The sequence below is a fragment of the Tachysurus vachellii genome, chromosome 17 (assembly GCF_030014155.1).
Source record: "Tachysurus vachellii isolate PV-2020 chromosome 17, HZAU_Pvac_v1, whole genome shotgun sequence".
NCBI lineage: Eukaryota > Metazoa > Chordata > Actinopteri > Siluriformes > Bagridae > Tachysurus > Tachysurus vachellii.
In genome coordinates, this window is record NC_083476.1 from 13573008 (window position 1) to 13596987 (window position 23980).

At 40.1% G+C, this 23980-nt stretch overlaps 1 protein-coding gene across 10 annotated transcripts in view; it reads left to right on the forward strand.

Moving 5' to 3' along the window:
• The window catches only part of gria4b (glutamate receptor, ionotropic, AMPA 4b), a 106655-nt gene that overhangs the window by 41502 nt on the left and 41173 nt on the right, over positions 1–23980 (forward strand). For all 10 annotated transcript variants that reach the window (XR_009649818.1, XR_009649819.1, XM_060891643.1 and 7 more), the window contains exons 3-6: positions 10677–10916; positions 16248–16432; positions 18812–18865; positions 19157–19315. Coding sequence is in view for 8 of the 10 variants with exons in the window: in XM_060891643.1 (XP_060747626.1) it covers positions 10677–10916; positions 16248–16432; positions 18812–18865; positions 19157–19315 (638 nt within the window). In the remaining 2 variants the exon portion in view is untranslated. The remainder of the gene's footprint in view (positions 1–10676; positions 10917–16247; positions 16433–18811; positions 18866–19156; positions 19316–23980) is intronic.

Consider the following 23980-nt stretch of genomic DNA (forward strand, 5'->3'; position numbering starts at 1 on the left):
TCCGCCCTCATTTTAGATTTAATTTAAGCGTGGGTGGAATTAAACAGATCTCCCCAAGGTGCTCCGAGCAGGCCATCAGGAGAGCCGTCCTCTCGTTTCGGATCACATGTCCATCGTGTTCTGTGATAACACCGCAGTGAACACATCTACTGAGCTGTTTTGTAACACAGTTGCTTCTCCCTGGCCTGCCAGTCCCGTGTTCTCTGGGGACATGCTTTGTCCTGGGGTTTTTTTGTTAACATTATCTATCATGGTTTGTGTTATTTGGATTACCATATAAGCAGCTGATTGTTTCCATGCTGTTTCAGACCATTCTAACATCACAGAACAAGCATCAGGTTTGAACTGGTGATTTATTCCTCTTTCCTGTGGTCTGAAATTATTCTTCTTTCCTCAGTCTTGATGTGTGCTAATCAAAATGTACTGTAGTTTAAGACCAATTCTTTATCTGCATCATACAAATTTCTCCTTATACTGTACACCTTCCCATATACCTCCTCCATCTCCTGTCTTTCACTCTGAAGAGAACCAAAGCTGTGTCCCAAATATCGTACTATACATTATGTACTTACTATAGCATGCACTATGTATTCTAGCTAGTTCTAGCTAGTGGAACAATATTTATATTACTACCCAGAAGTATAAGCCGTTTCCCAGTCGATGTCAAATAACATTAAACGCTCGTAATCAAATTCTGCTAGCTTTAGCTGAAGAAATTGAATTTTTAAAATGTTGAAATATAAATCACACAACTTGGGCTAATCTAAGGACCTGGACAAATGAGCTATACAAAAAAAAACAACTTGTGATTGGTGTCGTGGAAGTTTTGAGATTGGAGAGAATTAAAGCATAAAATATCACACTGGTAGGCACGGGTAAGAGTAAAAAAGGTTTCACGGTTTATTGTGCTCAGCTTTGCAGAAGGACCCAACACTCCATGTGTAACATGAGAGAGAAAGGGCCTCCCATCATTGATAACATCAGGATTTTATAGACAGGGAAAAAAAAATGATACAGGACATGTAAAAGCAAAACATCATCAACCATTGGCTTAGAAGCATCACCTGCTCATCTTCTGACCAAGCTAATCTGTACCTACCAAGATCCCACGGGAACAACTAAGGTCTCACGTTAAAGGTCTGCTAGAAGCAGTTTTAGGAAGAAACAACTGCAGTCTCTAGTCACAATAACTACCAGCCATGAGAAATGTAGAAGCATAGAAGGACAGGTTCTTATGAACATCTCTAAAGTAAACATTTCCACTACATTGGTTACATTCATTCAAACTTCTTTTAGTTTGGGAAATTGTCAAGAAATTTAATAGTGCCACCTGCAGTAATGGATAGTTTGTGAAGGTGGTTTTATCTTTGTGTAAACCTCTCAGACAAGGCTAAAGCCTTATGCTATGTTCACACATACAGTGAGTCACAGTGACAAAGTGAACGGAGATCATTCATTTTCATTCATTCATTCATTTTCTACCACTTATCCGAACTACCTCAGGTCACAGGGAGCCTGTGCCTATCTCAGGCGTCATCGGGCATCAAGGCAGGATACACCCTGGACGGAGTGCCAACCCATCGCAGGGCACACACACTCTCATTCACTCACACATTCACACACTACAGACAATTTTTCCAGAGATGCCAATCAACCTACCATGCATGTCTTTGGACCGGGGGAGGAAACCGGAGTACCCGGAGGAAACCCCCGAGGCACGGGGAGAACATGCAAACTCCACACACACAAGGTGGAAGTGGGAATCGAACCCCCAACCCTGGAGGTGTGAGGCGAACGTGCTAACCACTAAGCCACCGTGCCCCCCTTCATTCATTTTCAGAAAGCTGGCAATTTCAAGTGACTTGAGACCATTGGCAAAACGCACAAGCTGCTTCTCCTTCATCTCTTACGTTATTGTGCTTATTGCTTATTGTACTTGTGAATTTTATAAACAAACACCAAATATCCTTGCAGAATGTTTCATTTTAGCAGCAAGAAAACATATTTGTAGTCAAGTGGAATGCTAATTGCACCATCCACTGCTAAACATTATTACTATGGCAACCAGCAATAGGAATTGCTACCAGGGACGTCAGAGTTCAGCGACTGGCGACTTGCAGCGATAAAAATCGCTGTATGTGTGAAAGCAGCCTTAAGCCTTAAGAGAGAGTGAGCAGGGGTTTATACAAAGAAACTAGCCAAACAGAAAAGGCAAAGAAGAACAATACATCGAAAAGCAATAGAGAATAAAAAATGGCATGGTGAAGAAAGAGGCTAAAAGGCAGGCAGTGAATAAAAAGGAGAGATGGAAAGACAAAGCTCAGCGATAGCAAGGCTAAGACTAGAGCAGAGTTTAGAGCAAAGGTTTTGCTTTACTAAAGGGAGGTGAAAAATAGAGAAATAGAGGGCAAGGCTGGATGAAAGACAGGGTATGTGTGATGAGTGTATGTTTTGTCCACATGGGTATGAAAGAGAGAAATGGGCCAGTCTTTCCCTGCAAGGCACTCTGTCATGCTGCAGTTTGGGAAAGCATTAGGGATGGAGAAGCATAGAGAAGAGTGTTTGTTATAAGCTGAGGAAACAATGTCAACATTTTTTGAAAAAAGGAAATGATGAAAGGAATGGCAGAGTGGCGAGTCAGCGAAGTGTGCTTAATGATGTGCCTTTTAAGAACTCAGTGAGAAATGGAAATGCAGCCACTTCCGCTTCTGTTTGTTCTCGTTCAGGGAGAATATGAATATGTATCATGTGATTATGAAGGCAAACATCAACGTGCTGATGATACACTTATTCCACAGGATCGGCTGCAATGACACTGAACAGCACACACATTTACGTTTACTGAAATGAGAAAGCAGATCAACGGATGAGAGCTTGAATGGATAGCTGAACAGGCTAATTAATCTCTGTGATTCACTACATTTTAATATGGCATTAAAATCTGTGCCAAAGAACCAAATACTAGACAAAAGCTGAGATGATAAGAAATACAAATTCCAGTTTTATATACGTTTAATGCTCTTCTTGATCAACTCAAAATACCTAAATGTAAAAATATGAATATTCTATTATAGTATTTCTGGTAAGCTATTTCATTTATGTGAGAAAATATGTATATATGTTCCTGATAAATCATACAGATTGCTATTTATTGATTTATATATGATTACAGGCTATTACTACATAGCATAAGACACTGCTCCTTAAATTCGTATTTATTGGGTGTGGTGGAGACTGGAGGGGCAGTTATGTGTAATTGAGTATGGTGGGGCAGCTGGGTGTGGTGGAGTCTGGTGGGGCAGATGGGTGTGAGAGATTTAGGTAGGGCAGCTGGGTGTAGTGGAGTCTGGTGGGGCAGCTGGGTGTGGTGGAGTCTGGTGGGGCAGCTGGGTGTGGTGGAGTCTGGTGGGGCAGCTGGGTGTGAGAGATTTAGGTAGGGCAGCTGGGTGTGGTGGAGTCTGGTGGGGCAGCTAGGTGTGGTGGAGTCTGGTGGAGAAGCTGGGTGTAGTGGAGTCTGGTGGAGAAGCTGGGTGTAGTGGAGTCTGGTGGAGAAGCTGGGTGTAGTGGAGTCTGGAGGGGCAGCTGGGTGTGAGAGATTTAGGTAGGGCAGCTGGGTGTAGTGGAGTCTGGTGGGGCAGCTAGGTGTGGAGGAATCGGTGGGGCAGCTGGGTGTGGTGGAGTCTGGTGGAGAAGTTGGGTGTGGTGGAGTCTGGAGGGGCAGCTGGGTGTGGGAGATTTAGGTAGGGCAGCTGGGTGTAGTTGAATCTGGTTGGGCAGCAGGATGTGGTGGAGTCTGGTGGGGCAGCTGGGTGTAGTGGAATATGGTAGGGCAGCTGGGTGTGGGAGATTCAGGTGGTGTAGAACAGTGTGGTGGATCTTTTTGTTGAATTGTCAGAAGAAATGATTTCTCATTTCCAGTCACAAGACAGCGATGGACATATTACATCTGACATCTCAGTTTTTCATTGTGAGTTTTGTTGCACAAAGAAAGGAAAAGTACTGACAAGGAGCTCATCTGTACATTCTGAACTGTGAAACCCTGTGGAATGAATGTCATGTTTTGTCAACAACTCTTAAGGTTCTTATAAACCATTCTAAAAAGAATATGATGAAAGATTTATGCTATGTGCTTTTTTTTTTTTTTAGAAACCTTTTGTACATCAACTACCTTTTACTACATCTACAATAGGATGGATGAATAGATGGATGGGTGGATGGATGGACAGATGTGGATGGACCGACAGGTGGATGGATAGATGGATGGATAGAATTTAACATACAGTAACATTATCAACATACCATTTAAGCTAACAAAAACACAGTCCAGTTCTCTTTGTTGTTGTAGTTCCATCATTAAGCCTGTCATCTTGTAGTTTGTAAGCAGTTATGAACTTATTTCTGCTCAAGTGAAAGATTTCTTGGCTATTTTGCCAATTTGCAGGATCATGTTACTAATTATTACAGAATTAAAGAGCAACTGGCAACACTGGCTATACATCACATTTTAAACTATCTAAAACAAAGTAGCATTTGTTTTTTCAGTCATTATCTGTGTCCCAAATGACGTGCTATGCACTTACACTGTGCACTACGTACTCTACCAACTAGTGTGTGTGTAAACAAAGCTGAGGCCGTTTTGCGCACTTCATTATTTTAGTTGAATAAGTGCATCATCTGGGTACTTGAAGTACACATAACTTAATTAGACATAAAATACTCACTTGGATGACTGGATGCTCTATCTATGCTCATGGCAGTCTCCAAGTTGACCCAAGAGGTCCATCTATGAATCATTTTATAATTGTTGGAGAAGCAAACCCACTAAAAAACACTGATAAATTGATATAATTCACTTAGTGTCCTGTCTATGCTGAGCACAGTAATGCTTGCTACATGTAACAGGGATCACTTCACCATAGGGCAGTCCATCTCTCCATCTTCATCTCTGCCTCTCTCTTGCCTCCTGGATTATTTGTTCTGCACTGTTAAGGCCGGCTGCTTTCCCACTCCCACCGATTGCGCATGCATTAAAGATGTTTTTTGCATAATGTCTTTTAAAACGGTGCCAGTGGTGTGGAAGAGATTGAGGTGATTGTGACATTTAACAGCCAGACATGGAGGAGTGGAGGTCGGCAGGGCGATGGCAAAGCTGATGTGTACAGGTGTTCTCATTATGCTTCATTGACGTGTTTCTTTCATCCTCCCTCCTGCTTGTACACATGACTTTCTCACCTCCCCTCTCACCATTAATGCCTGTGATGACAGAATTTGCAAATGCCACTGACAAAGTGTTCATTTATTCATTTGCGAGCTGGAATTAGTCACACTGAATGTCTGACTAAGCCAAAGAAGAGTGATGTGTTTCAGATTTACTGACTGATTTTCTCTTTTTTTGTCTCATACTCACATCATTTTACCGGTTCTCTACTTTCTGCCAGTTCTCTGGTAGAAGGAATCTGTGTACATATATATTAAAATTGAGGTTTAATTGATATAGCCAAAACATGAGTAACATTGGCCATGCTCTCAGGGAGGGAATTACGAGGAGACATTCTCTCTCCTAGCCAATCATATGAGCCTTTCTGAGCTCATGCATGTGGAAGTGGGTGGGTAGTACTTTCATCCGTATAAGTGTTATGCCTCCTCCTGACGTTGCATGAGCAGCAGTTCAAAAATAAGCAGTTGGTTGGCTTCATGTGCCTGAAGGAAGCGTGTGACAGCCTCGCTGGTTGGTAGCTGCTATTTAATAGGTGAGAGCTTGCTTGGGGTTGGCCAAGACTAAATTAGGGAGAAAATTGGTGGACAAAAATTTGGACAATTTGGACAAAATGCATAAAACCTTAAATATCCATTTTGTGTGTCATAATTGCAACATAATAGTAATTTTGTGTGTAATAATATTATATAACTACTGTATTTGAGGTCATTCAGATTTAAGATATTTATTAGTATATACTATATGGTATAATTGACATAAAAATATGATGTAAATGTGATTTCATTGCTTATACTAAACTTGATGTTTACCTGTTTCTAATGACTAGATTAAATGATACAGAGTGAGCATGATCAAATCACACAGAATCAACGTAAACCAGTTACATTATGAAATCATATTTTCCATTGATGGAAATTATACTAAAGCGATAGTATTAAATTTCTGTGTTGAAAACGGAATGGGAGGGGGGCACGGTGGCAGTGGTTAGCACATTCGCCTCACACCTCCAGGGTTGGGGGTTCGATTCCCGCCTCCACCTTGTGTGTGTGGAGTTTGCATGTTCTCCCCGTGCCTCGGGGGTTTCCTCCGGGTACTCCGGTTTCCTCCCCCGGTCCAAAGACATGCATGGTAGGTTGATTGGCATCTCTGGAAAATTGTCTGTAGTGTGTGAGTGCGTGAGTGAATGAGAGAGTGTGTGTGTGCCCTGCGATGGGTTGGCACTCCGTCCAGGGTGTATCCTGCCTTGATGCCCGATGACGCCTGAGATGGGCACAGGCTCCCCGTGACCCGAGGTAGTTCGGATAAGCGGTAGAAGATGAGTGAGTGAGAAAACGGAATGGTTGTAACGTATCTGTTACGCAACACCAGCTTTGGGAGTTTGATGTTCAGGTGTGAGCTCTGTGTTTGGAAGTATGTGATCAAATCATGTTGGCTGACTTAATTTAATCATGTGGAACTGATGTACGCATCTGAATTTCTTTCAGTGTATAAAGTCATATTGTTGAATATGTCAAGTGAATGTATAAATGAGCCTTTAAACCTTTTCCTTGATCCACAAATCTCACTTCCTTTGGCACTGGAGAAATATGAAGATCACTGCTATAATAAAAACCTTATTTAGACCACAAATGTTCATGCTTTCCCTAAATCTCTTGAGTGACTACTCTAGCTAGTCAAATACACCTCTCCAGTATAATACTTTATTCCAGTCCTTAATATCTAACATTTTGGACATGTTTATACAACTGAGATTCACCTGCATTTTGAGAACCAGACACTTTTGCTATAACTTAAAGACCCAAAAGACATCGAACACATTTTTATACAAAAACCTCTGGCACTGAAAGTGCTACAGCTAAGAAAATCCTCACATAGTGCAGTACGCTGTGGGCTGTAGAGAAACCTGCAGACATCTATCAACAGACATCCTATCCCATAAGTGTAGTTTAGTTTTATTTCCCCGATAAGGCAGGGTTGCTCTTAGCTCTCTGCAGCCTAGCTGTGAGACACAACAAAGAAAAACCTCACCTCACCATCACACATTAACAGTCAGCAGAAGGCTCTCTCTCTATTATTCCCATTGAAGCTTTATGAAACTAAACAATTCTTTCACCTCATATGTCCTCTGCACTGCCATGGCTGTTTTTATATCATAATCTTTAAGATTGTATCTCAGAGGAGGGGAACAGTGGAGAGGGGATGCCTCCCAGAGGCAATGTGGGAAATGAAGTCAGGCGCATGTGAGCGAGGTTTTCAGCTGCACTGATGCGTGAAGTGGAAAGCAGGGTCTGTTTCACAGAGTCTGCATTTCATGGTTTACACAGACTCAGGGAGCTGCTCGGCCCTCACTTATTTCCCTCACGTACACCAGACTGTCAAGTCAAGTGACCAAAGAAAGGAAGCAGGGGTCATTGATGGGAAACTGATAGCAAGAAACTCTGATTGGGTCGTATATAATCTTATGTATGTATATTTGGGATGCAGAAAAAAATCTCCACTTTTCTTCTAAAGGAAGCTTTAAATATAGAGGTTTTAACGACTCTTTCTGGAGGCTGGCAATTTCACACATGAGCTACTAAAAGCTTGCATGCAAATGAACACCAGCAAACCTTACCATATTAACATTTGGCTGATGAAATATAAAATATTGTTTTGCACCTGACTGTCTTATTGTCTTCAGAACCTACATGCAGCATACATGGTCTTTGGGATGGCATTTTAGCTTTGCTCATCATGCTGCATAGCAGCAGCTTTGACTGGATGTCAGGCAACGCATGTAACATCAAGTCACAGAAATTCGATTGGGTTAGGAAAATAATCTCCATCAATTTTTATTTTTGGTATTGTAAGAAGAAAAACAACTATGCAAGACCCTTGAGTAGATCATGGTAAATATTTCATCAAACTGATATCTTAATTCATCATATACAGCTTCATTTTTACAGTTTTCTCTACAATATTTTCTCTCAATCCCACACTTACCAATTAGGGAGCCTGAAGGCAACACACACTTCCTCTGAGACAGATGAAGCCATCCACAGAACCTTTTCAAACTCCCTACTGGACAGTTGGATACTTAGAGGAAAGTACATACTAGCTCTTTTTGCCTACATGAGCTTACAGCCACCAGTGATTGGTTAATTGACAGAGAAGAGAGTAACACCATCTCTCCTACCCAAAAGCATGGCAGGTTACACTCCATTTAGACTCCCAGCTATAAATGGCTGTGGAGATTTTTTGGTGTTCTGCAACTCCCCAGATTCTGTCAACTTGAAGAGTGGATAGGATCCTACAGGAGGCTTGTTCAATAGAATCAAGGTCAAACCAAAAATGTTAGCTGTTAACAGGAAATGCATGTACAAAAAGAAAGACATTGATTGTGTGAAGTGCCGCATAACCTCGCTGACCTGCAAGCTCATTTGACTGGAAAGATCCTGCTTACTGTTTGCAGGGTCATCACCAATCAGAGCCAGGGCTAAATGGACCATTGTCAAAATGGCTAACTGTCAATCCCACAGATATGTAGTAGCAACCTGGGGATCGATCAGGGTATATGATCAATGACTAATCCTAAGCACATTCCCCAGAGCATGCATCAGAATTCCAAGTTGATTACTTTGGTTTTCCGTGTCAACATGAAACCCAAGCAGGAAATGGGGGAATTTTTGTTTTTATGGTTAATGTCAGATGGAAGCTTTCCTTGGGCTGTGTTCATTCTGAATCTTGGACTCTTTAAAAAGGTCAAGGCAACCTGGAGCATAGCTGAGCTGACGTTTTGGGAAAAGGTGGCTGGTGAAAGTGTTGTTAAGGTGATTGCTGCTTTGATTGCTACAAGCAGCCAGCATGTCCCCTTTAGCACTCTCTTTCTCTCTACATCTTTCCCTTCCCTGGGATTGCACTCAGGGTTGTGATTTCTCCATACATCCCCCTTCCGGCAGATAAAAGAAGATAGAAGATGTGTCCGAAAAAAACTATAACGAGATGGAGGCAGGCAGAGAATTGCATGGATGTGACCGCGACTGCCTGGGTCTCTAAACTCACTGCCAGCATAATAAAGGACTGGATAGATCTCCGCTGTAGTGTAATTGCTCTTACAGATAATATGGGCTGGATTTTCCAGTTAATGCTGTATCCTTTGCATAAATATAAGCACATATCAGACAAATAACCTGATATAAGCAAATGAAAGCAATGGGATATTTAATAGAAAAAAGGTGCAAAGGAGATAAGAAGAGGGGGGAGCCAATTCTTTTTGTAATTGTTTTATGTTGGCTAATCGTATAAAGGCTCTGGAATGACAAGCAGAGTAAAGAGAACCAATTCAGCATCACACGAAAGCGCATCGACTGTGGAAATCGGGTGAAATTGAATGACTGCAGCGTGAAAAGGCGGCTTGAGAGCTGCAGCACTCACACACTCCACTAGACTGGATAAGAACCTCTAGTGTGACAGTTCTGTCCTACTTGAGCGGGATGAGAATGTCAATGGTTGGTTGTGTTGGTGGAAAATGGCCATGCAGGTGTCTCGAGCACTGCCTGTCTTGTCTCGGCATGCATGTGTTTTCTTTGCTAACGCCGAATTCCACCCTTCATCCTGAAACTCAGAACTGAGCTCTGCCATCATTAAGATAACTGTCATGGCACATGCATTATTAGTGAGCCTGTATTTAAAGCACAATAAGATGCAGATAATAATCTACAATTATCCTCAGATGCACGTGAGTGGCAATCAGTGTCGTTTGGAGAATTACCAAGACGGCTAGACAAAAGACACTTCAGCTGGTTCTATATTCAGCAAAGTGTAATTGTGACAGAGACTGTCAAGCATAGCACGCGCGCAACGAGGTACTCAGTCTTCGTCTGTATATCCTTGATGAAATGCAGGATTGTTTTGGTATGTACTTATCAGAGACTTTGGGTCACCTGCCATGAGTTTAGAAGAAAAAATACATCAATGTTAACATGCTTTCTATCAGAATAGTTTTTGTCGGTTGCAAGAACAATACATTTAATTGAAAGTCTTGTTTATTTGTAAGCATTTAAAGACATTCTGTTCGGTCTTCTTCTTTTTTTCCTCACCAATTCAGTACATAAAAAGAGATGAAATTCAGTTAAAAAAAAAAACATCTGTGGTTTTGTAGTTTGGTCAGGGGAGAACCGGCACTGTTTTGATATCCAAAGGCATAATTCGAAGAGGCGTGTTCATGAGAAGTGATGATGAAATTTATACACTTGTTCATGTAAGTTACCCATTGGGGTAAATGACTCTCATAGGCCCTCTTATAAATATTTGAAGAGTCTTTAAATGAATTCTGCAAGCAAACGCTACACTAATTTACTTTGTTTGTAAATGCTATAGAGTGGCAAAATGAATGCATTTCCTCCATTGAGGCATGTTGTTTAATTAAACTTTTAGGTACCTAACTTTCTCTTTCTCCCTCTGTTGTTTTGTGTTCCAGTCTGCTCGCAGTACTCGAGGGGCGTATTCGCCATTTTTGGCCTGTACGACAAGCGATCTGTGCACACGCTGACGTCCTTCTGTGGGGCACTGCACATCTCCCTCATCACACCCAGTTTCCCCATCGAGGGTGAGAGTCAGTTTGTGCTGCAGTTGAGGCCATCTATACGAGGAGCGCTGCTCAGCATCCTCGACCACTACGACTGGAACCGCTTCGTCTTCCTATATGACACCGATCGGGGTGAGGCTTGACTACACAAACAGACACACACGCACACACACACTTTGCAGAGATGAAGGATGTGAGTGAGTGTGTCTGCGTATGTGTGTGCACACATAAATCCACACACACACACACACACACACACACACACACACACACACACACACACACACACACAGATGCTGTATAAATACAACACACAAATCCACATTTGTGCTATTTAAATAAAACTTGAACTATTTTATAGTGTTGCAGTTTTCACTAGTGGCTGTCTGTTGAACTGATGGACTCCTCTGATTGTAAAGGATTTTCCGACATCCTGCTAGTATTTTCTTAAAAGGAATTGCTGCTTCGATTTTGTTTCTTCCTGAACATATGCCAGATCCTGTGCTCCCAGATCCCAAGAACACTTCCGCAGCGAAGAATCAGAGCTTGTCTTGTCTTCCCCCCTCCCTCGTCTCTTCTCTTTCCTCTCCATCAGTGTCTTTTCTTCTCTCTTCCTTTTCCCCTCAGTGTGCTAGACTGCTACACTGGCAGGAGTCCCAGAGGAGAGCTGTGGCTTCTGCTCTGACACGATTCTTAAAGCGCACTCTCTTCCTGCAAGAGCCTGGCAGATGAGCGACTGCTACATCTGACTTTATCTTCATCTGTCATTGCAGACTGTGTGTTTTGGGTAGTCATACACTGGATAAACAACTCAGTTACCCATAGGATCATATCCAGAAAAAAAGGAGGAAAGCTCCAAGAAACATGAAGTGCAGTTGACGGCCTGTTAATTTTTTTTTTTTTCAACTTACATACATAAGGAAAAAAACAGTGCAAGGTGTGCAGTTATAAGAAAATAATCAGTGACAGGATGGTGTGATGCAGCCAGATATGAAGCGGAGTTCCTCTTACCCCCGCCAGCATTGGGTATTTTCCAATAACAGCATGTCATTAAGTATTCTATTCCTCTTAACCCACAACAGTTTGCCACTGATTATAGGCACCAGCTTCAAACATGGAGGAACCTTGTAGTGGGATCATGTTACTGTCTACAGTCATATACATTTTAGGTCACAATTTTACATATGCTTTGCAAAATCTCTAAAATGTTAATTAAAAAATAAATAAATAAAAAATTCACATAACAGATCTTTTGCATATATTCCACAAGACAACTGAATTTAGACAAAGTTTAGATTTTTACTACCGTGTGCTGTTACCTGGAAGATCACTGACACTGACGATCAAGAAGACAACACAATACATTAAGATCCAGGGTGTGTAAACTTTTTAACACATTTTGAATGATTGGTATAAATTCTTATTTTAGTTGTCATCTTATTTTAGAAGCTACATAAGATATGAACATTTCCAGAAGACAAATAATACCAATTTACATCGATCATCCTGTTCAAAAGTTAACACCCCATGGCTCTTAATGTATCATGCTGCCTTCTAGAGAATCAGTGAATGTTTGCAGCTTTTGTAATAGATGAGTCTCTCAGTTGTCCTCCATGTGAAAAGACGGGTCTCAAAGTCATAGAACTACTTCTGGAATGGGGTAAAAGTATGCAGAAGATGCTAGAAAAGCAAAGAATGTAAAGGACCTAATATTTTTGAAGATAAGCAGGCAGTTTAAGATAAGTGCCAAGACAAACAATAAATCATGAATAACTCACAAAACAGTCGCTGATCCTCTGGGTATCAACATACAGTATTATGAATGAAGCACATGTAAGCTGTTAACATCTTAAACAGCTTAAGCTAAAATAAGTATAATAAAATATTATACTTATTATATTTTTCTAATAATTAACACTTTACAGATTCTGCAAGGTGTATGTACAGCCATTTGGCTGTACATACACCTTGTACACACACTGTTCACTTGTTCACATTGTTGATTTACCCTACTGGGCTGGCTAGCAAATATAATAACACACACATGCACACACATACACACACACAGCCTCAGGCTACAGATTTATCAGATATTAATCAGTGCTCTGTTCTGTGTTGGATATTTGAAGTAAAGGCTGTGGCTGTAAATTAAAAGTGAAGGCATTTTACAAAAGTATCCAGTGTAGAAAGCAGCAGCTATGCTGGAGTTCTGCTGGTGTGATTATGTATCAGATATCAGAGAACACCGACATGTAAACAATACTGATGCTCACTAGAAAACCATTGTCCATCTCTTCATCTGTTTTCTGTAGCGTTTATCCATTACAGAGTGGTGTGGAAACTAGAGTCTATCCCAGGGGACTCAGGGCAAAGGATCGGGGACATACTGTACAGGCTGCCAACCAATCACAGGGGACACGTCAGACAACTTAGAGAAGCAAATAAACCTACAACACATCTTAGGACTGGACAGGAAACCAGAGTACCTGGATAAAAAACCCTAACCCTGAAGATGCGGCAAAACTTAATACCTATATCGCTAGCTTATTAAATACAATTACTGGAAGGTTATACATTGGGTATTATTCAAAATTACTTCTTTGAGTCAATAAAACATCTGTTAAAAATAACACTTTTTACTCCAAAAGATTTGAATTTTACACATTACAAGCTCAGAGATTGTGAGAATTTGTCATTTTTTTGCCCAGATGTCAATCCATCATTCATTGATGCCAATCTGATTTATTGCATTTAATCATTAAAAAAAATTATACATAATATAACATTTAAGCAAACAACTATAACAACAGTAAATAATAATAATAATAATAATAATAATAATAATAATAATAATAATAATAATGAGTGAATTTAGGCTTTTTATTATTATTATTTCATAATTTAAGCTAAAGAGATCAACATGTAACTTATTCTACCATAATCTAGTTCAAAAGATTATGGTAGATTAAGGTTATATATCTTATACTGTACATCCAGGTTACATATCTTATACTGTATAGTCAAAATTCCATAGGCTACACTATTGACTTTTAATTTTTTGTTTAATGTGACTGATTGGTCTCACTTGTAATCTTTAATAATTAAGTGATCTAGCCATAACCTTATCTACAAAAATAAGCCTTTCAGGAATGACAGTACATCTATCCATCCTCTTCACCGCTTATACTGTTGATGGGGCCACCCGGAGACTGTCATGCCTTCTTTGAACCAATGTTGCATCAGTTAGCTGTATGGTCTGGTCTTTAACAGCAATCATGTGAAGAATTTGATAGGAAAATTTTAGTGTTGGGTCCATGTTGAAGAGTTTGCGCTGACCCATTAGTTCCTCGGGAGCTCTCGGTTGCAATATTATAAACTGTTGTAGAAAGGACATTATTTATATTTACATTATTTACTGTCCTGTGTCACCCAAATGAGGATGGGTTCCCTACTGAGTCTGGTTCCTCTCAAGGTTTTATCTTATATCATCTCAGGGAGTTTTTCCTTGCTGCCGTCACTCATTGCTCATTAGGGATAGGGATAGATATATAGTATTTCAAATTTTAAATTAATATTTTTAAATTCATTTTAAGCTTTAAATGTATATATTCATTTGTTTCTTTTTATTCTTTTTTTTGCTTCTTCTTCTTCTTCTTCTTCTTCTTCTTATTATTATTATTATTATTATTATTATTATTATTATTCTCTTCTGTTTCTATACTTCTGTAAAGCTGCTTTGAGATAATGTGAAATAATTTGAATTTGAATTCGAGACACGTGGCAGGCTACAATATGGTCAGGATACCAATCAATCGCATGGCACAATTACACACTATTGGAAAATTTAGATATGCTAATCAGCCTACAATGCATGTCTTTGGAGTGAGGAGGAAAGCCCTAAGGCACGTGGAGAACATGCAAACAACACACACATATATACGGTGGAATCAGGAATTAAAACCCCTGGAGGAGCAAATGGGCTAACCACCAAGCCACAATGATGATAGTACATTCCCAAGATAGCAGCAGTGACTTTTACATGTTTTAAAGCATTGAAATTAAATGTTTGCATGGATAGCTACACTCAATGTGTTCTTGGCACAGAATTAAAGATGTTCAAAAAAGTATTTGGAACTAAATATTTGGGTTATATGTTTACATTCACATGTCAATAGACAGCTCATTCATCGAGGACCAGTGCAATATGGCCACCATATTGATTTATAAAATGATCTATGATTCCATCTAACAACAAAAACATGAACTAAGGAAATCGGAAAGCAGCCCATCATTCTGCTTTTTGGTTAAAAAACAATATTATCGATTGCCAGTGCTGGCTCCAGTACCTCTTGTGGAAATGTACAGTAGGCTGTGGATGGTAGAACATGCTAGCAGTAGGCTAGCAATCACAAACAGACATGAATCCCAAATGGTAAACTGCAGGCTTGCCAGATTAGGCATAGGTTAATCCATTAATTATCAAAGCGAAAGGGAGGTGGTGCCAGTTACTGATTGTGACCATAAGGGTCCGTTTTACACGGACATCTGCTCATCCTGGAGTCAAGTGGCCCAAGGAGGCTGCGGGTGTCTCTCTCTCCAGCAGCCACATTAGCATATCTAACACAGCAATGTGGCAGGCTGAAATGAAAACTCTACTCATCAGTGCTTTGAGAACCCCAAAGACGTCTCAAAGCTGGGAGAACATGCAGCTTTGTGCCTGCTAGTGTGACTTATAAACACAGGAGCAAAGATTTGTATGTTTTTTCAGAAGCCTGAGCATGAGCCTAAGAACACGCTGATCTGTTTTATTGAGGGTTTAAAGGAGCTGGTGTGAAAAATTGTAATTCAGATACTGCTTGCTAGGGGGTTGTTTTGTCGACTTGATGACCTTAAAATGTCCATAAAATGACAGTTTTCTGCGCTTTGGCGTGCTAAAAGCACTTCCCGATTTTCCCAGTAACAGCTATCTCTGGATCTGATGTATTTGGGCAGGGTTTAAGTTTATTCTTTTTCACCAAATGAGAACTTACATGACATCATCACTAAGCTTTACATATTGCTTATCATAAAATACAGGTTTCAACATTTTGTAGTTAGACTAAAGTTTGTTATTTTGAGAGCAAACAAATATTTTTAAATTTTACAGTATGAGTTAATCTAATATATGGTATTTTGTTAATGGGAGACTATTGGCATGCTAATTTAGCACACTGTACTAGAGCAAAGACGGTACATGCACGAGTTAACAGCATCGTGTTAGATACTTAACACATAAACTATGTTAACACAGCACTGATGATCAATGGAAATGTGTTACAAGTTTTTGGCGAACAGTTCAGTAAGGCTTTGTATCTTGAATGTTAAAGCTGTAGAGATTCTCAGCTCAGACCATTTAAAACATGGGAATTATACTCACTATCCACAAACTGATTTATTCTGACAGACTCCTCTTCTCTTCTACAGGATACTCTATCCTCCAGGCCATCATGGAGAAAGCAGGTCAGAATGGCTGGCAGGTCAGTGCAATCTGCGTGGAGAACTTCAACGATGCAAACTACCGGCAGCTCCTGGAGGACTTGGACCGCAGGCAGGAGAAAACCTTTGTCATAGACCTGGAGCCAGAACGACTCACTAACATGCTGGAACAGGTAAAACTCAAAAAGCAGATGAGTATCACATGTCTCTGTTTACATCTGATCAGTTAAGATTGTATGAAAAAGCACCCAATAAATACTTAGAACATATCTAAACTTGATCACTTAAGACATCACAAGGTCAGATAATGTACAAGCATAAATCAGTTTCTCTCTCAAAGACACCAAAAATGGAATTTCTGCCTGTCTTTTCCATGTTACACTCTACGGTGATGCTTAATGGTCCATATGAAAATAGGCTTTTTTTCTGTTTTTAACTATGCCACAGTTAATTAGTTACTTAGATCACTGAGATTCCACATTTTTATGTTTCAGGTGAACATTAACTGAATCTCTTGACCTGTATCTGCATGCTTTTATACATTGTGTTGTTGCCACATGATTGGCTGCAATCACACCCATAAAGTATCTAAGGATATTTAGGTATGTTGGTAAATGGATTGGACAGTTGTATGTTCATATCCTACCACTGCCAAGCTGATACCCCTGGGCCATTGAGCAAGGCCTTTAACGTTCATATGGGGCAGCCCTAGAATAGATTTTAATGGGTGGCTGTGGTGATTTGTGTTTATTGAGTTATAAGAACATTAGTGAGATCAGAAACTGGTGTTTGATGAGGAGGTCTGGGATGCAGTCAGCATTTCAGGTTCATCCCAAACGTGTTCAGTGGTGTTGAGCTCAGGGCTCTGTGCAGGATACTCAAGTTCTTCCACTATATCCTTGTTGAACCATTTCTTCATGGAGCTCATTGTGTGCACGGGTTTGAGCCTTTTAGATCCAGTGAGGGGAAATCGGAAAACTACATCATACAAAGACATCCTACACAGTTGGTGTGCTTCAAAATTTGTGGCAACAGTTTGGAGAGGAACAGTGTGATGGTCTGGTTTATTTATTATCATGTAGTATATATATGTACTATATGTGCATTCCCTCCTCAGAGGACCATGAAATCTTTGTAGGGGAAGATTTCTACACAATATTTCTACACAACTTTTTTCAATCAAAACTTTGTTTGTGACACTATTAACTGCACTGTATAAAATAACTAGTTTGTCATTTTTAGAGCCTGTTACCTTTGAGACTTGAAGTTGCAATTGCAATGAAATAACTCCTACCAACTCACACCAGCTGTCCATATAAACTATGTATGTTTTTTGTCTAGGCCAGACAAAATGTTAAAATAACCCTGAAATGATGAACCTCAAGAGATCAAATAAATTATTTATACAATTACTATAAAATAGGGGGCACGGTGACTTAGTGGTTAGCACGTTCGCCTCACACCTCCAGGGTTGGGAGTTTGACTACCGCCTCTGCCTTGTGTGTGTGGAGTTTGCATGTTCTCCCGATGCCTCGGGGGTTTCCTCTGGGTACTCCGGTTTCCTCCCCCGGTCCAAAGACATGCATGGTAGGTTGATTGGCATCTCTGGAAAATTGTCCATAGTGTGTGATTGCATGAGTGAATGAGTGTATGTGTGTGTGTCCTGCGATCCAGTCACTCCGTCCAGGGTGTATCCTGCCTTGATGCCCGATGACGCCTGAGATAGGGACAGGCTCCCCGTGACCCGAGGTAGTTCGGATAAGCGGTAGAAGATGAATGAATGAATGAATGAATACTAACTATAAAATACTTTTCAAAATGCCCTGCAATGGGTTGGCACTCCGTGCAGGGTGTATTCTGCCTTGATGCCCGATGACGCCTGAGATTCATGGGCACATTCTCCCCGTGACCCGAGATAGTTCGGATAAGCAATAGGAAATGAGTGAGTGAGAGTGAGTGAGTACTTTTCAAAATTATGGATCAAACAGTCTGTGTATCCAAGAATTGCACATGGTATCCAAATCCAAATGTTATACATGGCAACCTTTTTTTGTAGAGCATCCAGAAATTAGGTCAACAGAGATGCTAACGGCTGATTAGCATATACCATGGATACATAAATAAGAAATCTATCCCAGGAACTTTCAAGCATTTAGCTAAAAATGGGCTTTAAATCATGCAACTCACGTACAAGATCTGGACCAAACCAGGTGTAAACTGTGACTATAATTTAAAAAATCTCCCTGACAAACAACTAGTTTAAAACTGTTTACAATGATTTAGTGCACAAGAGCATTTTCTATATGCTGTGACCAATTTTCACATGATTGCCTTTTAAAAGAATTTCCTTCGCTGTCACAAGTCTTTGAGATATGAGGGGCCGTATTTACTTAATATCTCTGCGCTGACAGAACATTATAAGCCGAGGCAGTGTCTATTATTGCTGTTAATTAAAAACAGCAGAAGTCTGATTTCCCCCTCGGCTGGTAGCACAGGCATTTCATTCAGGTGTCGAGCGAACAGTGATGACCTTGTGTGTGTTGTTTTTACAGATCGTGAGCGTTGGCAAGCATGTCAAAGGCTACCATTACATTATGGCTAATTTGGTGAGTGAAATTGTTTTGTCCTCTTTGTTTTCTTCTTCTCTTCCTTTTCCCACATTTCCTCAACTCCTACTCTTCTTTCCTCCCTGTGTGGCTTTGTTAATCTTTTTCCTTTTCAAGACGTCAAGTCTAATTCATATTCCGTGCTGCAGCGCCGGTGACAAAACAGAACAGGCTCGGGATTGGCTCAGGAGGGCAAGAAGGGGGGACAAGTGTTTACAGAATCAGCCTTATCACAGGCCAGCTTGAATATTTCCCTTCCTCTCTTCATCTCACTTTTGTCCACCGCAACAGGGTTTTAAGGACATCAATCTGGAGCGTTTCATGCATGGCGGGGCAAACGTGACAGGCTTTCAGCTGGTGGACTTCAGCAATCCTATGGTGATTAAACTCCTGCAGCGCTGGAATAAGCTGGACCAGAGAGAGTACCCCGGTTCAGACGTACCTCCGAAGGTAAACTCACTTACGCTGTGATTCAGATAAACCAGTTCCTGCTAAAATATATTCCAGAATTTTTTAGCTCTAATTTTATGGTATACTCTGGAAATAAAACAATTAACCCTGAAAGGTTCTCAGATCTTTGTTGATAGTAGCAGTTTTGTCTTGTCCCATGGCAACAAGCATCATTAACACATGATGACTTGGCCAGTGAGCTCAGCTGGTTAGAGTTTGGTGTTAATAACACCAAGGTTGTGGGTTTGAGCCCTGTACATGGGGCAGTGGTAGATCAAATGGTTATAGCTCTGGGTTGTCGATCGGAGACTTGGGGTTCACTCCCCAGCACTTCCAAGCTGTCACTCTTGGGCCCTTGACCAAGGCCTTTAACCCGCTCAGCTTCAGAGGTGTTGTATCATGGCTGACACTGTGTTTTGACCCCAACCTCCAAAGTTGTGGTATGCGAAGAAAGAATTTCAGTGTGCATTAATGTATATGTGACAAATTTAAGGCTTCTATTCTATGATAAAATTTTGGTTCTAGACCTGTCTCCACTCTTTTAATCACCAGTTGTGTTCACCTGAGTTTTGTTTCCAGTGTCATCTGCACATCACTGTTTGTTGCAGTCTTTTCTATAATAACGATTTTTTTATGTCCTAGCCTTCTTGTTTCAAAAAAAGTTGTTCTGCATCTCTATAGTGTTGACCCTGTTCCTCCTTTCTGATTATGGATTGCCATAGCAACAGCACTGTGGTAAATATATATGAGACACTTTATTTGTTTATATAGAATATTTTATTGGTTTAAAATAAGATATTCAGCTCTCCCGATTTCTCACAGGGATTTGAACAGAGACAAACTCACTACTAATAACAAACTAAGCAGAATACTTGGTTTGCTAACGTTTAGTACATTTCATCACTCAAAGCCCCACATGTATTATTCTGTATATTATAGATGCACTGTATATGCAATGATTAAGCTTCTTTCAGCATCATCAGTTTCCTATTAGCCATCGTGGATATAACATTGGCAGAGATACTGGAGCCACTGCTGCATTTCAGTCCTTTTCCGTTCACCTTGATTGCACATCCCCATGGGAGCTGATGAGGATGACAGTCTATAGAGAATGCAATGAGATTGAAGAGCTGAAGGAAATCCTCTTGGCTTGGCCTTGAGGGTTGCTGCATTAGGATGGCTTTTCCTAAGCATACACTGCTGGCGAGGGCCAAGACCTGTGTCCTCAAGAGGTTACGGGTTTTAATGGCTCACAGAGGGACACTTGGCCAGCAGTGATTTTCTTTGTGTGTGTGTGTGTGTGTGTGGGTGTTTATAAGTTTGTGTATTTGATAACATATAGTCATAGAAATCTGTTATTCATGCACATTGTTTAACAGCATGGATCTGGCATGGCTTGCTCTCTCTGCTTGTTTGTTCAAAAATCGTGTTATTTGCATAGCCAAAGCCACACTTGATGCTCGCCTAGCACTTAATTGAAGCTCTTTTGGTGCCACGGCTATTCTCAGAGTCCCTGAAGTCTGTGCTATACTGTTCATCATCTGAATCCTTAGCAGCTGCACCCGGCTCAGTCCGCTTGTTTAAAGGCTTAGATAAATTTGTGCCCTCGCTCTGAAACTCAGAGGTCTAGATGAAACAGAGGGCATTACTACAGGATGAATGGGGCTGAATGTATTCTCTTTAACCCCCCACCCTGGTGCTAACGGCAGGCTGCTTTTCACCCCAAAGCCACTCTAATGGCTGTAAGGGAGTGACGTAACTCCCGTCATCTTTGATCATTTATACATGACTGCAGCACTGGGTGAGACTCTCAGCGCATCTCCTGCTTTCTTCATCCCCACCTTTTCTCACATGCTCTTCTGTCTGCCTCCTTCACCTCCTTTGACGATCTGATGTTTCTTGCCTTGAGGCCTCTCCATGGGTTTGGTGTTTTTGTTTGTGAAAGAAAAAAATCTGTGCCAGCAATCCTTCACCTTACACCTTTTCCCAAAGCTTTGAACTGCCTTCAAACAGATAAGAGCAGCTGAACAGTGAGGCATGGAAACAGAGGGGCAGAAAGAAAAGGCAGGAATATTTATTCAATTGAGAAGGGAGGATTAAAATTGAGTTTATTAACAGTGGCAGGTCAGAGTAAATGGTGCACAGATCAGACATGCAGACTGAAAGCAAATTTGTTCTCCAAAATGCCCCATTCATTTTCAGCAGGAAATTATAATAATACACTGATAATAGTATCAATTTAACTTTATGCAAAAGCCCAATCTGTTTTTTTTTTATTTTGGACTAATCAGCACTTGATGGGAAAGTTACAATTCTCTGACGTTGGTATAAATACCTTCAACTAATTGCAACAATTGCTGGTATCCTAATTTCTAAACTTATGCTAATTCTGTAAAATGAGTTCTGAAAGCTGATTGGCTGATGCCAGCCATGTGTTCTAGCAACCCAGCAATTATTTGATTTTGTTTTCCGATAAGTGAGAGCAAAACATCAAATATCAACATGAATAGGTTCAAAATCTCTGAGAAACAACTGTTTGAACTAAATCCCAACCCCGTGAATGACCTTAGCACATGTACTCGAACATGGATGATAAAGTTTCCAAACAGCATGATATATATATATATATCTATATAAACGAAGCCCTAAGGGAAGGTCATTGGCCATCATTTAGTGCAGGGTCTTTATATTAACTGTTGAGTGGCATTTGTATTTTCATTTCATTTTGTAACTCATCCATCATTAGTGAGTGCTTTATCCTGGTCAGGGTTGCTCTGGATCCAGAGTCTATCCCTGGATCACTGAGTGTGAGGTATGAAAGGGGCTCCTGATTGGAAAGGGGCATTGTGCTCTCACACATTCATTCACATCTATGGGCAGTTGAATTTTTTTCTCGATACTGAATAAACACAAAACAATTTATAATTATGTTTGAGTTGTTTCAACAACTTTTGTATTTGGTAAGTCACTATTGCAAATTTGATCTTTGAAATGGCATTTAAAAGATTTAAACATGTATAACTTGCAGACAGCCTATAATTATTTTTTTCAAATCATTTGCATACCCTGTAATTATCATCCATGCCCCGTGGGCTAAAGGCAGAAGAGCAGAGCTAAAATATTGGCACCTCATGCAGCTTAACTTATGAGAAGAGAGAAAGTGAGCAAAAGAAAAACTTCTATGAGTCATATCTCCATATCACACATCTTACTGTATCTACACATATACTAGGGGCTAGGGGCAGAAGAGGGAAGCGCGGAGAAAAGAAGTATCTTTGCAGCTTTACATATGAGATGAGGGTGAGAAAGTGAGAGAGAGAGAGAGAGAGAGAGCAAAAGAAAGATTTCTGTGAGTCATTTCTTCATATCACACATCTCATCCACACATTTCTTTGATTTGTCAACAGCACAGACAGATGTGTGTATACACTGTATACCCAGGAAGTACTAGTTCTAACCCTTTTCTTCCTTCCTAGTTCTAACCCTTTTCTCCTCAAGCTCCTGCCCCAGAAACCAAACATGCATGTGGAATATAAATAGCTCAATAAATGTCCAGCGATGCAATCGTATGAGTCTAATTCAATGTGCTCTCTTCTCCCATCTCCATACCCCATTTGCTTGTTTTAGCTTTTTCATGCTGACACACTCGCTGAACCCATTTTTTGTGCTATAGAAGCATGACGTCATTTCTGTAATGCAGCTGTTCTTTATCTGAACCAGCAAATACACAGAATTGTACTGCTTTGTACTTTTGTATTTTGAAACATTGCGAGCAAACACATTTTACTCATCTGTCTACTGTATTTCAGCACTGTGTCAGTTCTATGAAGATTCGCTTATCGTATTTAAATCGCTTTATATATATAAGTATTATATATATATATATATATATATATATATATATATATATATATATATATATATATAAGTATTATATATATATATGTCTGATTACTAATACTACAATAATGTAAATTTACCTTAATTGTCAATTAGCCAGGGAATTTTTGTGGAGTCTCACATCTACCATAAAAACACTACCGACTGAGCAACATTTATACAAAAATTATAACATATTCAACAATTTTTCTTTGTAACAGATGTTTCTGGATAACAAGAGCTGGGCTAAGGTTAAAATCATCAGCATCAGCATTCACAAACCTGAGCATATCACACCACCATTATTTCTAACCCCTTTTCACTTTTTAGCAACTATATTTAACATTTACCTGTAGGTATAGTTTACATGAAATAAGGTATTTGCTCACTTTTTTTAGAAGATAGTTGCCACTAACTAGCTAGTTCCACCCACAACACAACTAGCTAGTTAGTTCCACCCACAACACAGCTATCTAGCTAGTTCCACCCACAACGCAGCTAGCTAGCTAGTTCCACCCACAACACAGCTAGCTAGCTAGTTCCACCCACAACACAGCTAGCCAGCTAGTTATCAGGAACTGTTTGTTGTATATAGTATATTCTTTGTCAGAATGTATAGTTTTTCTTTACCGAAATAATGCAGAGGTAAAAATGTAATACTGTACTACTACTAATACTAATACTGTAGCTAATTATTGATAGCTATTTGGTGTGAAGAATCCAGCAAAGTTTGCAAACTTGTCTTATTAAAACTGAAATAGTAAAGCAGTAGATAAAATTAGTAAT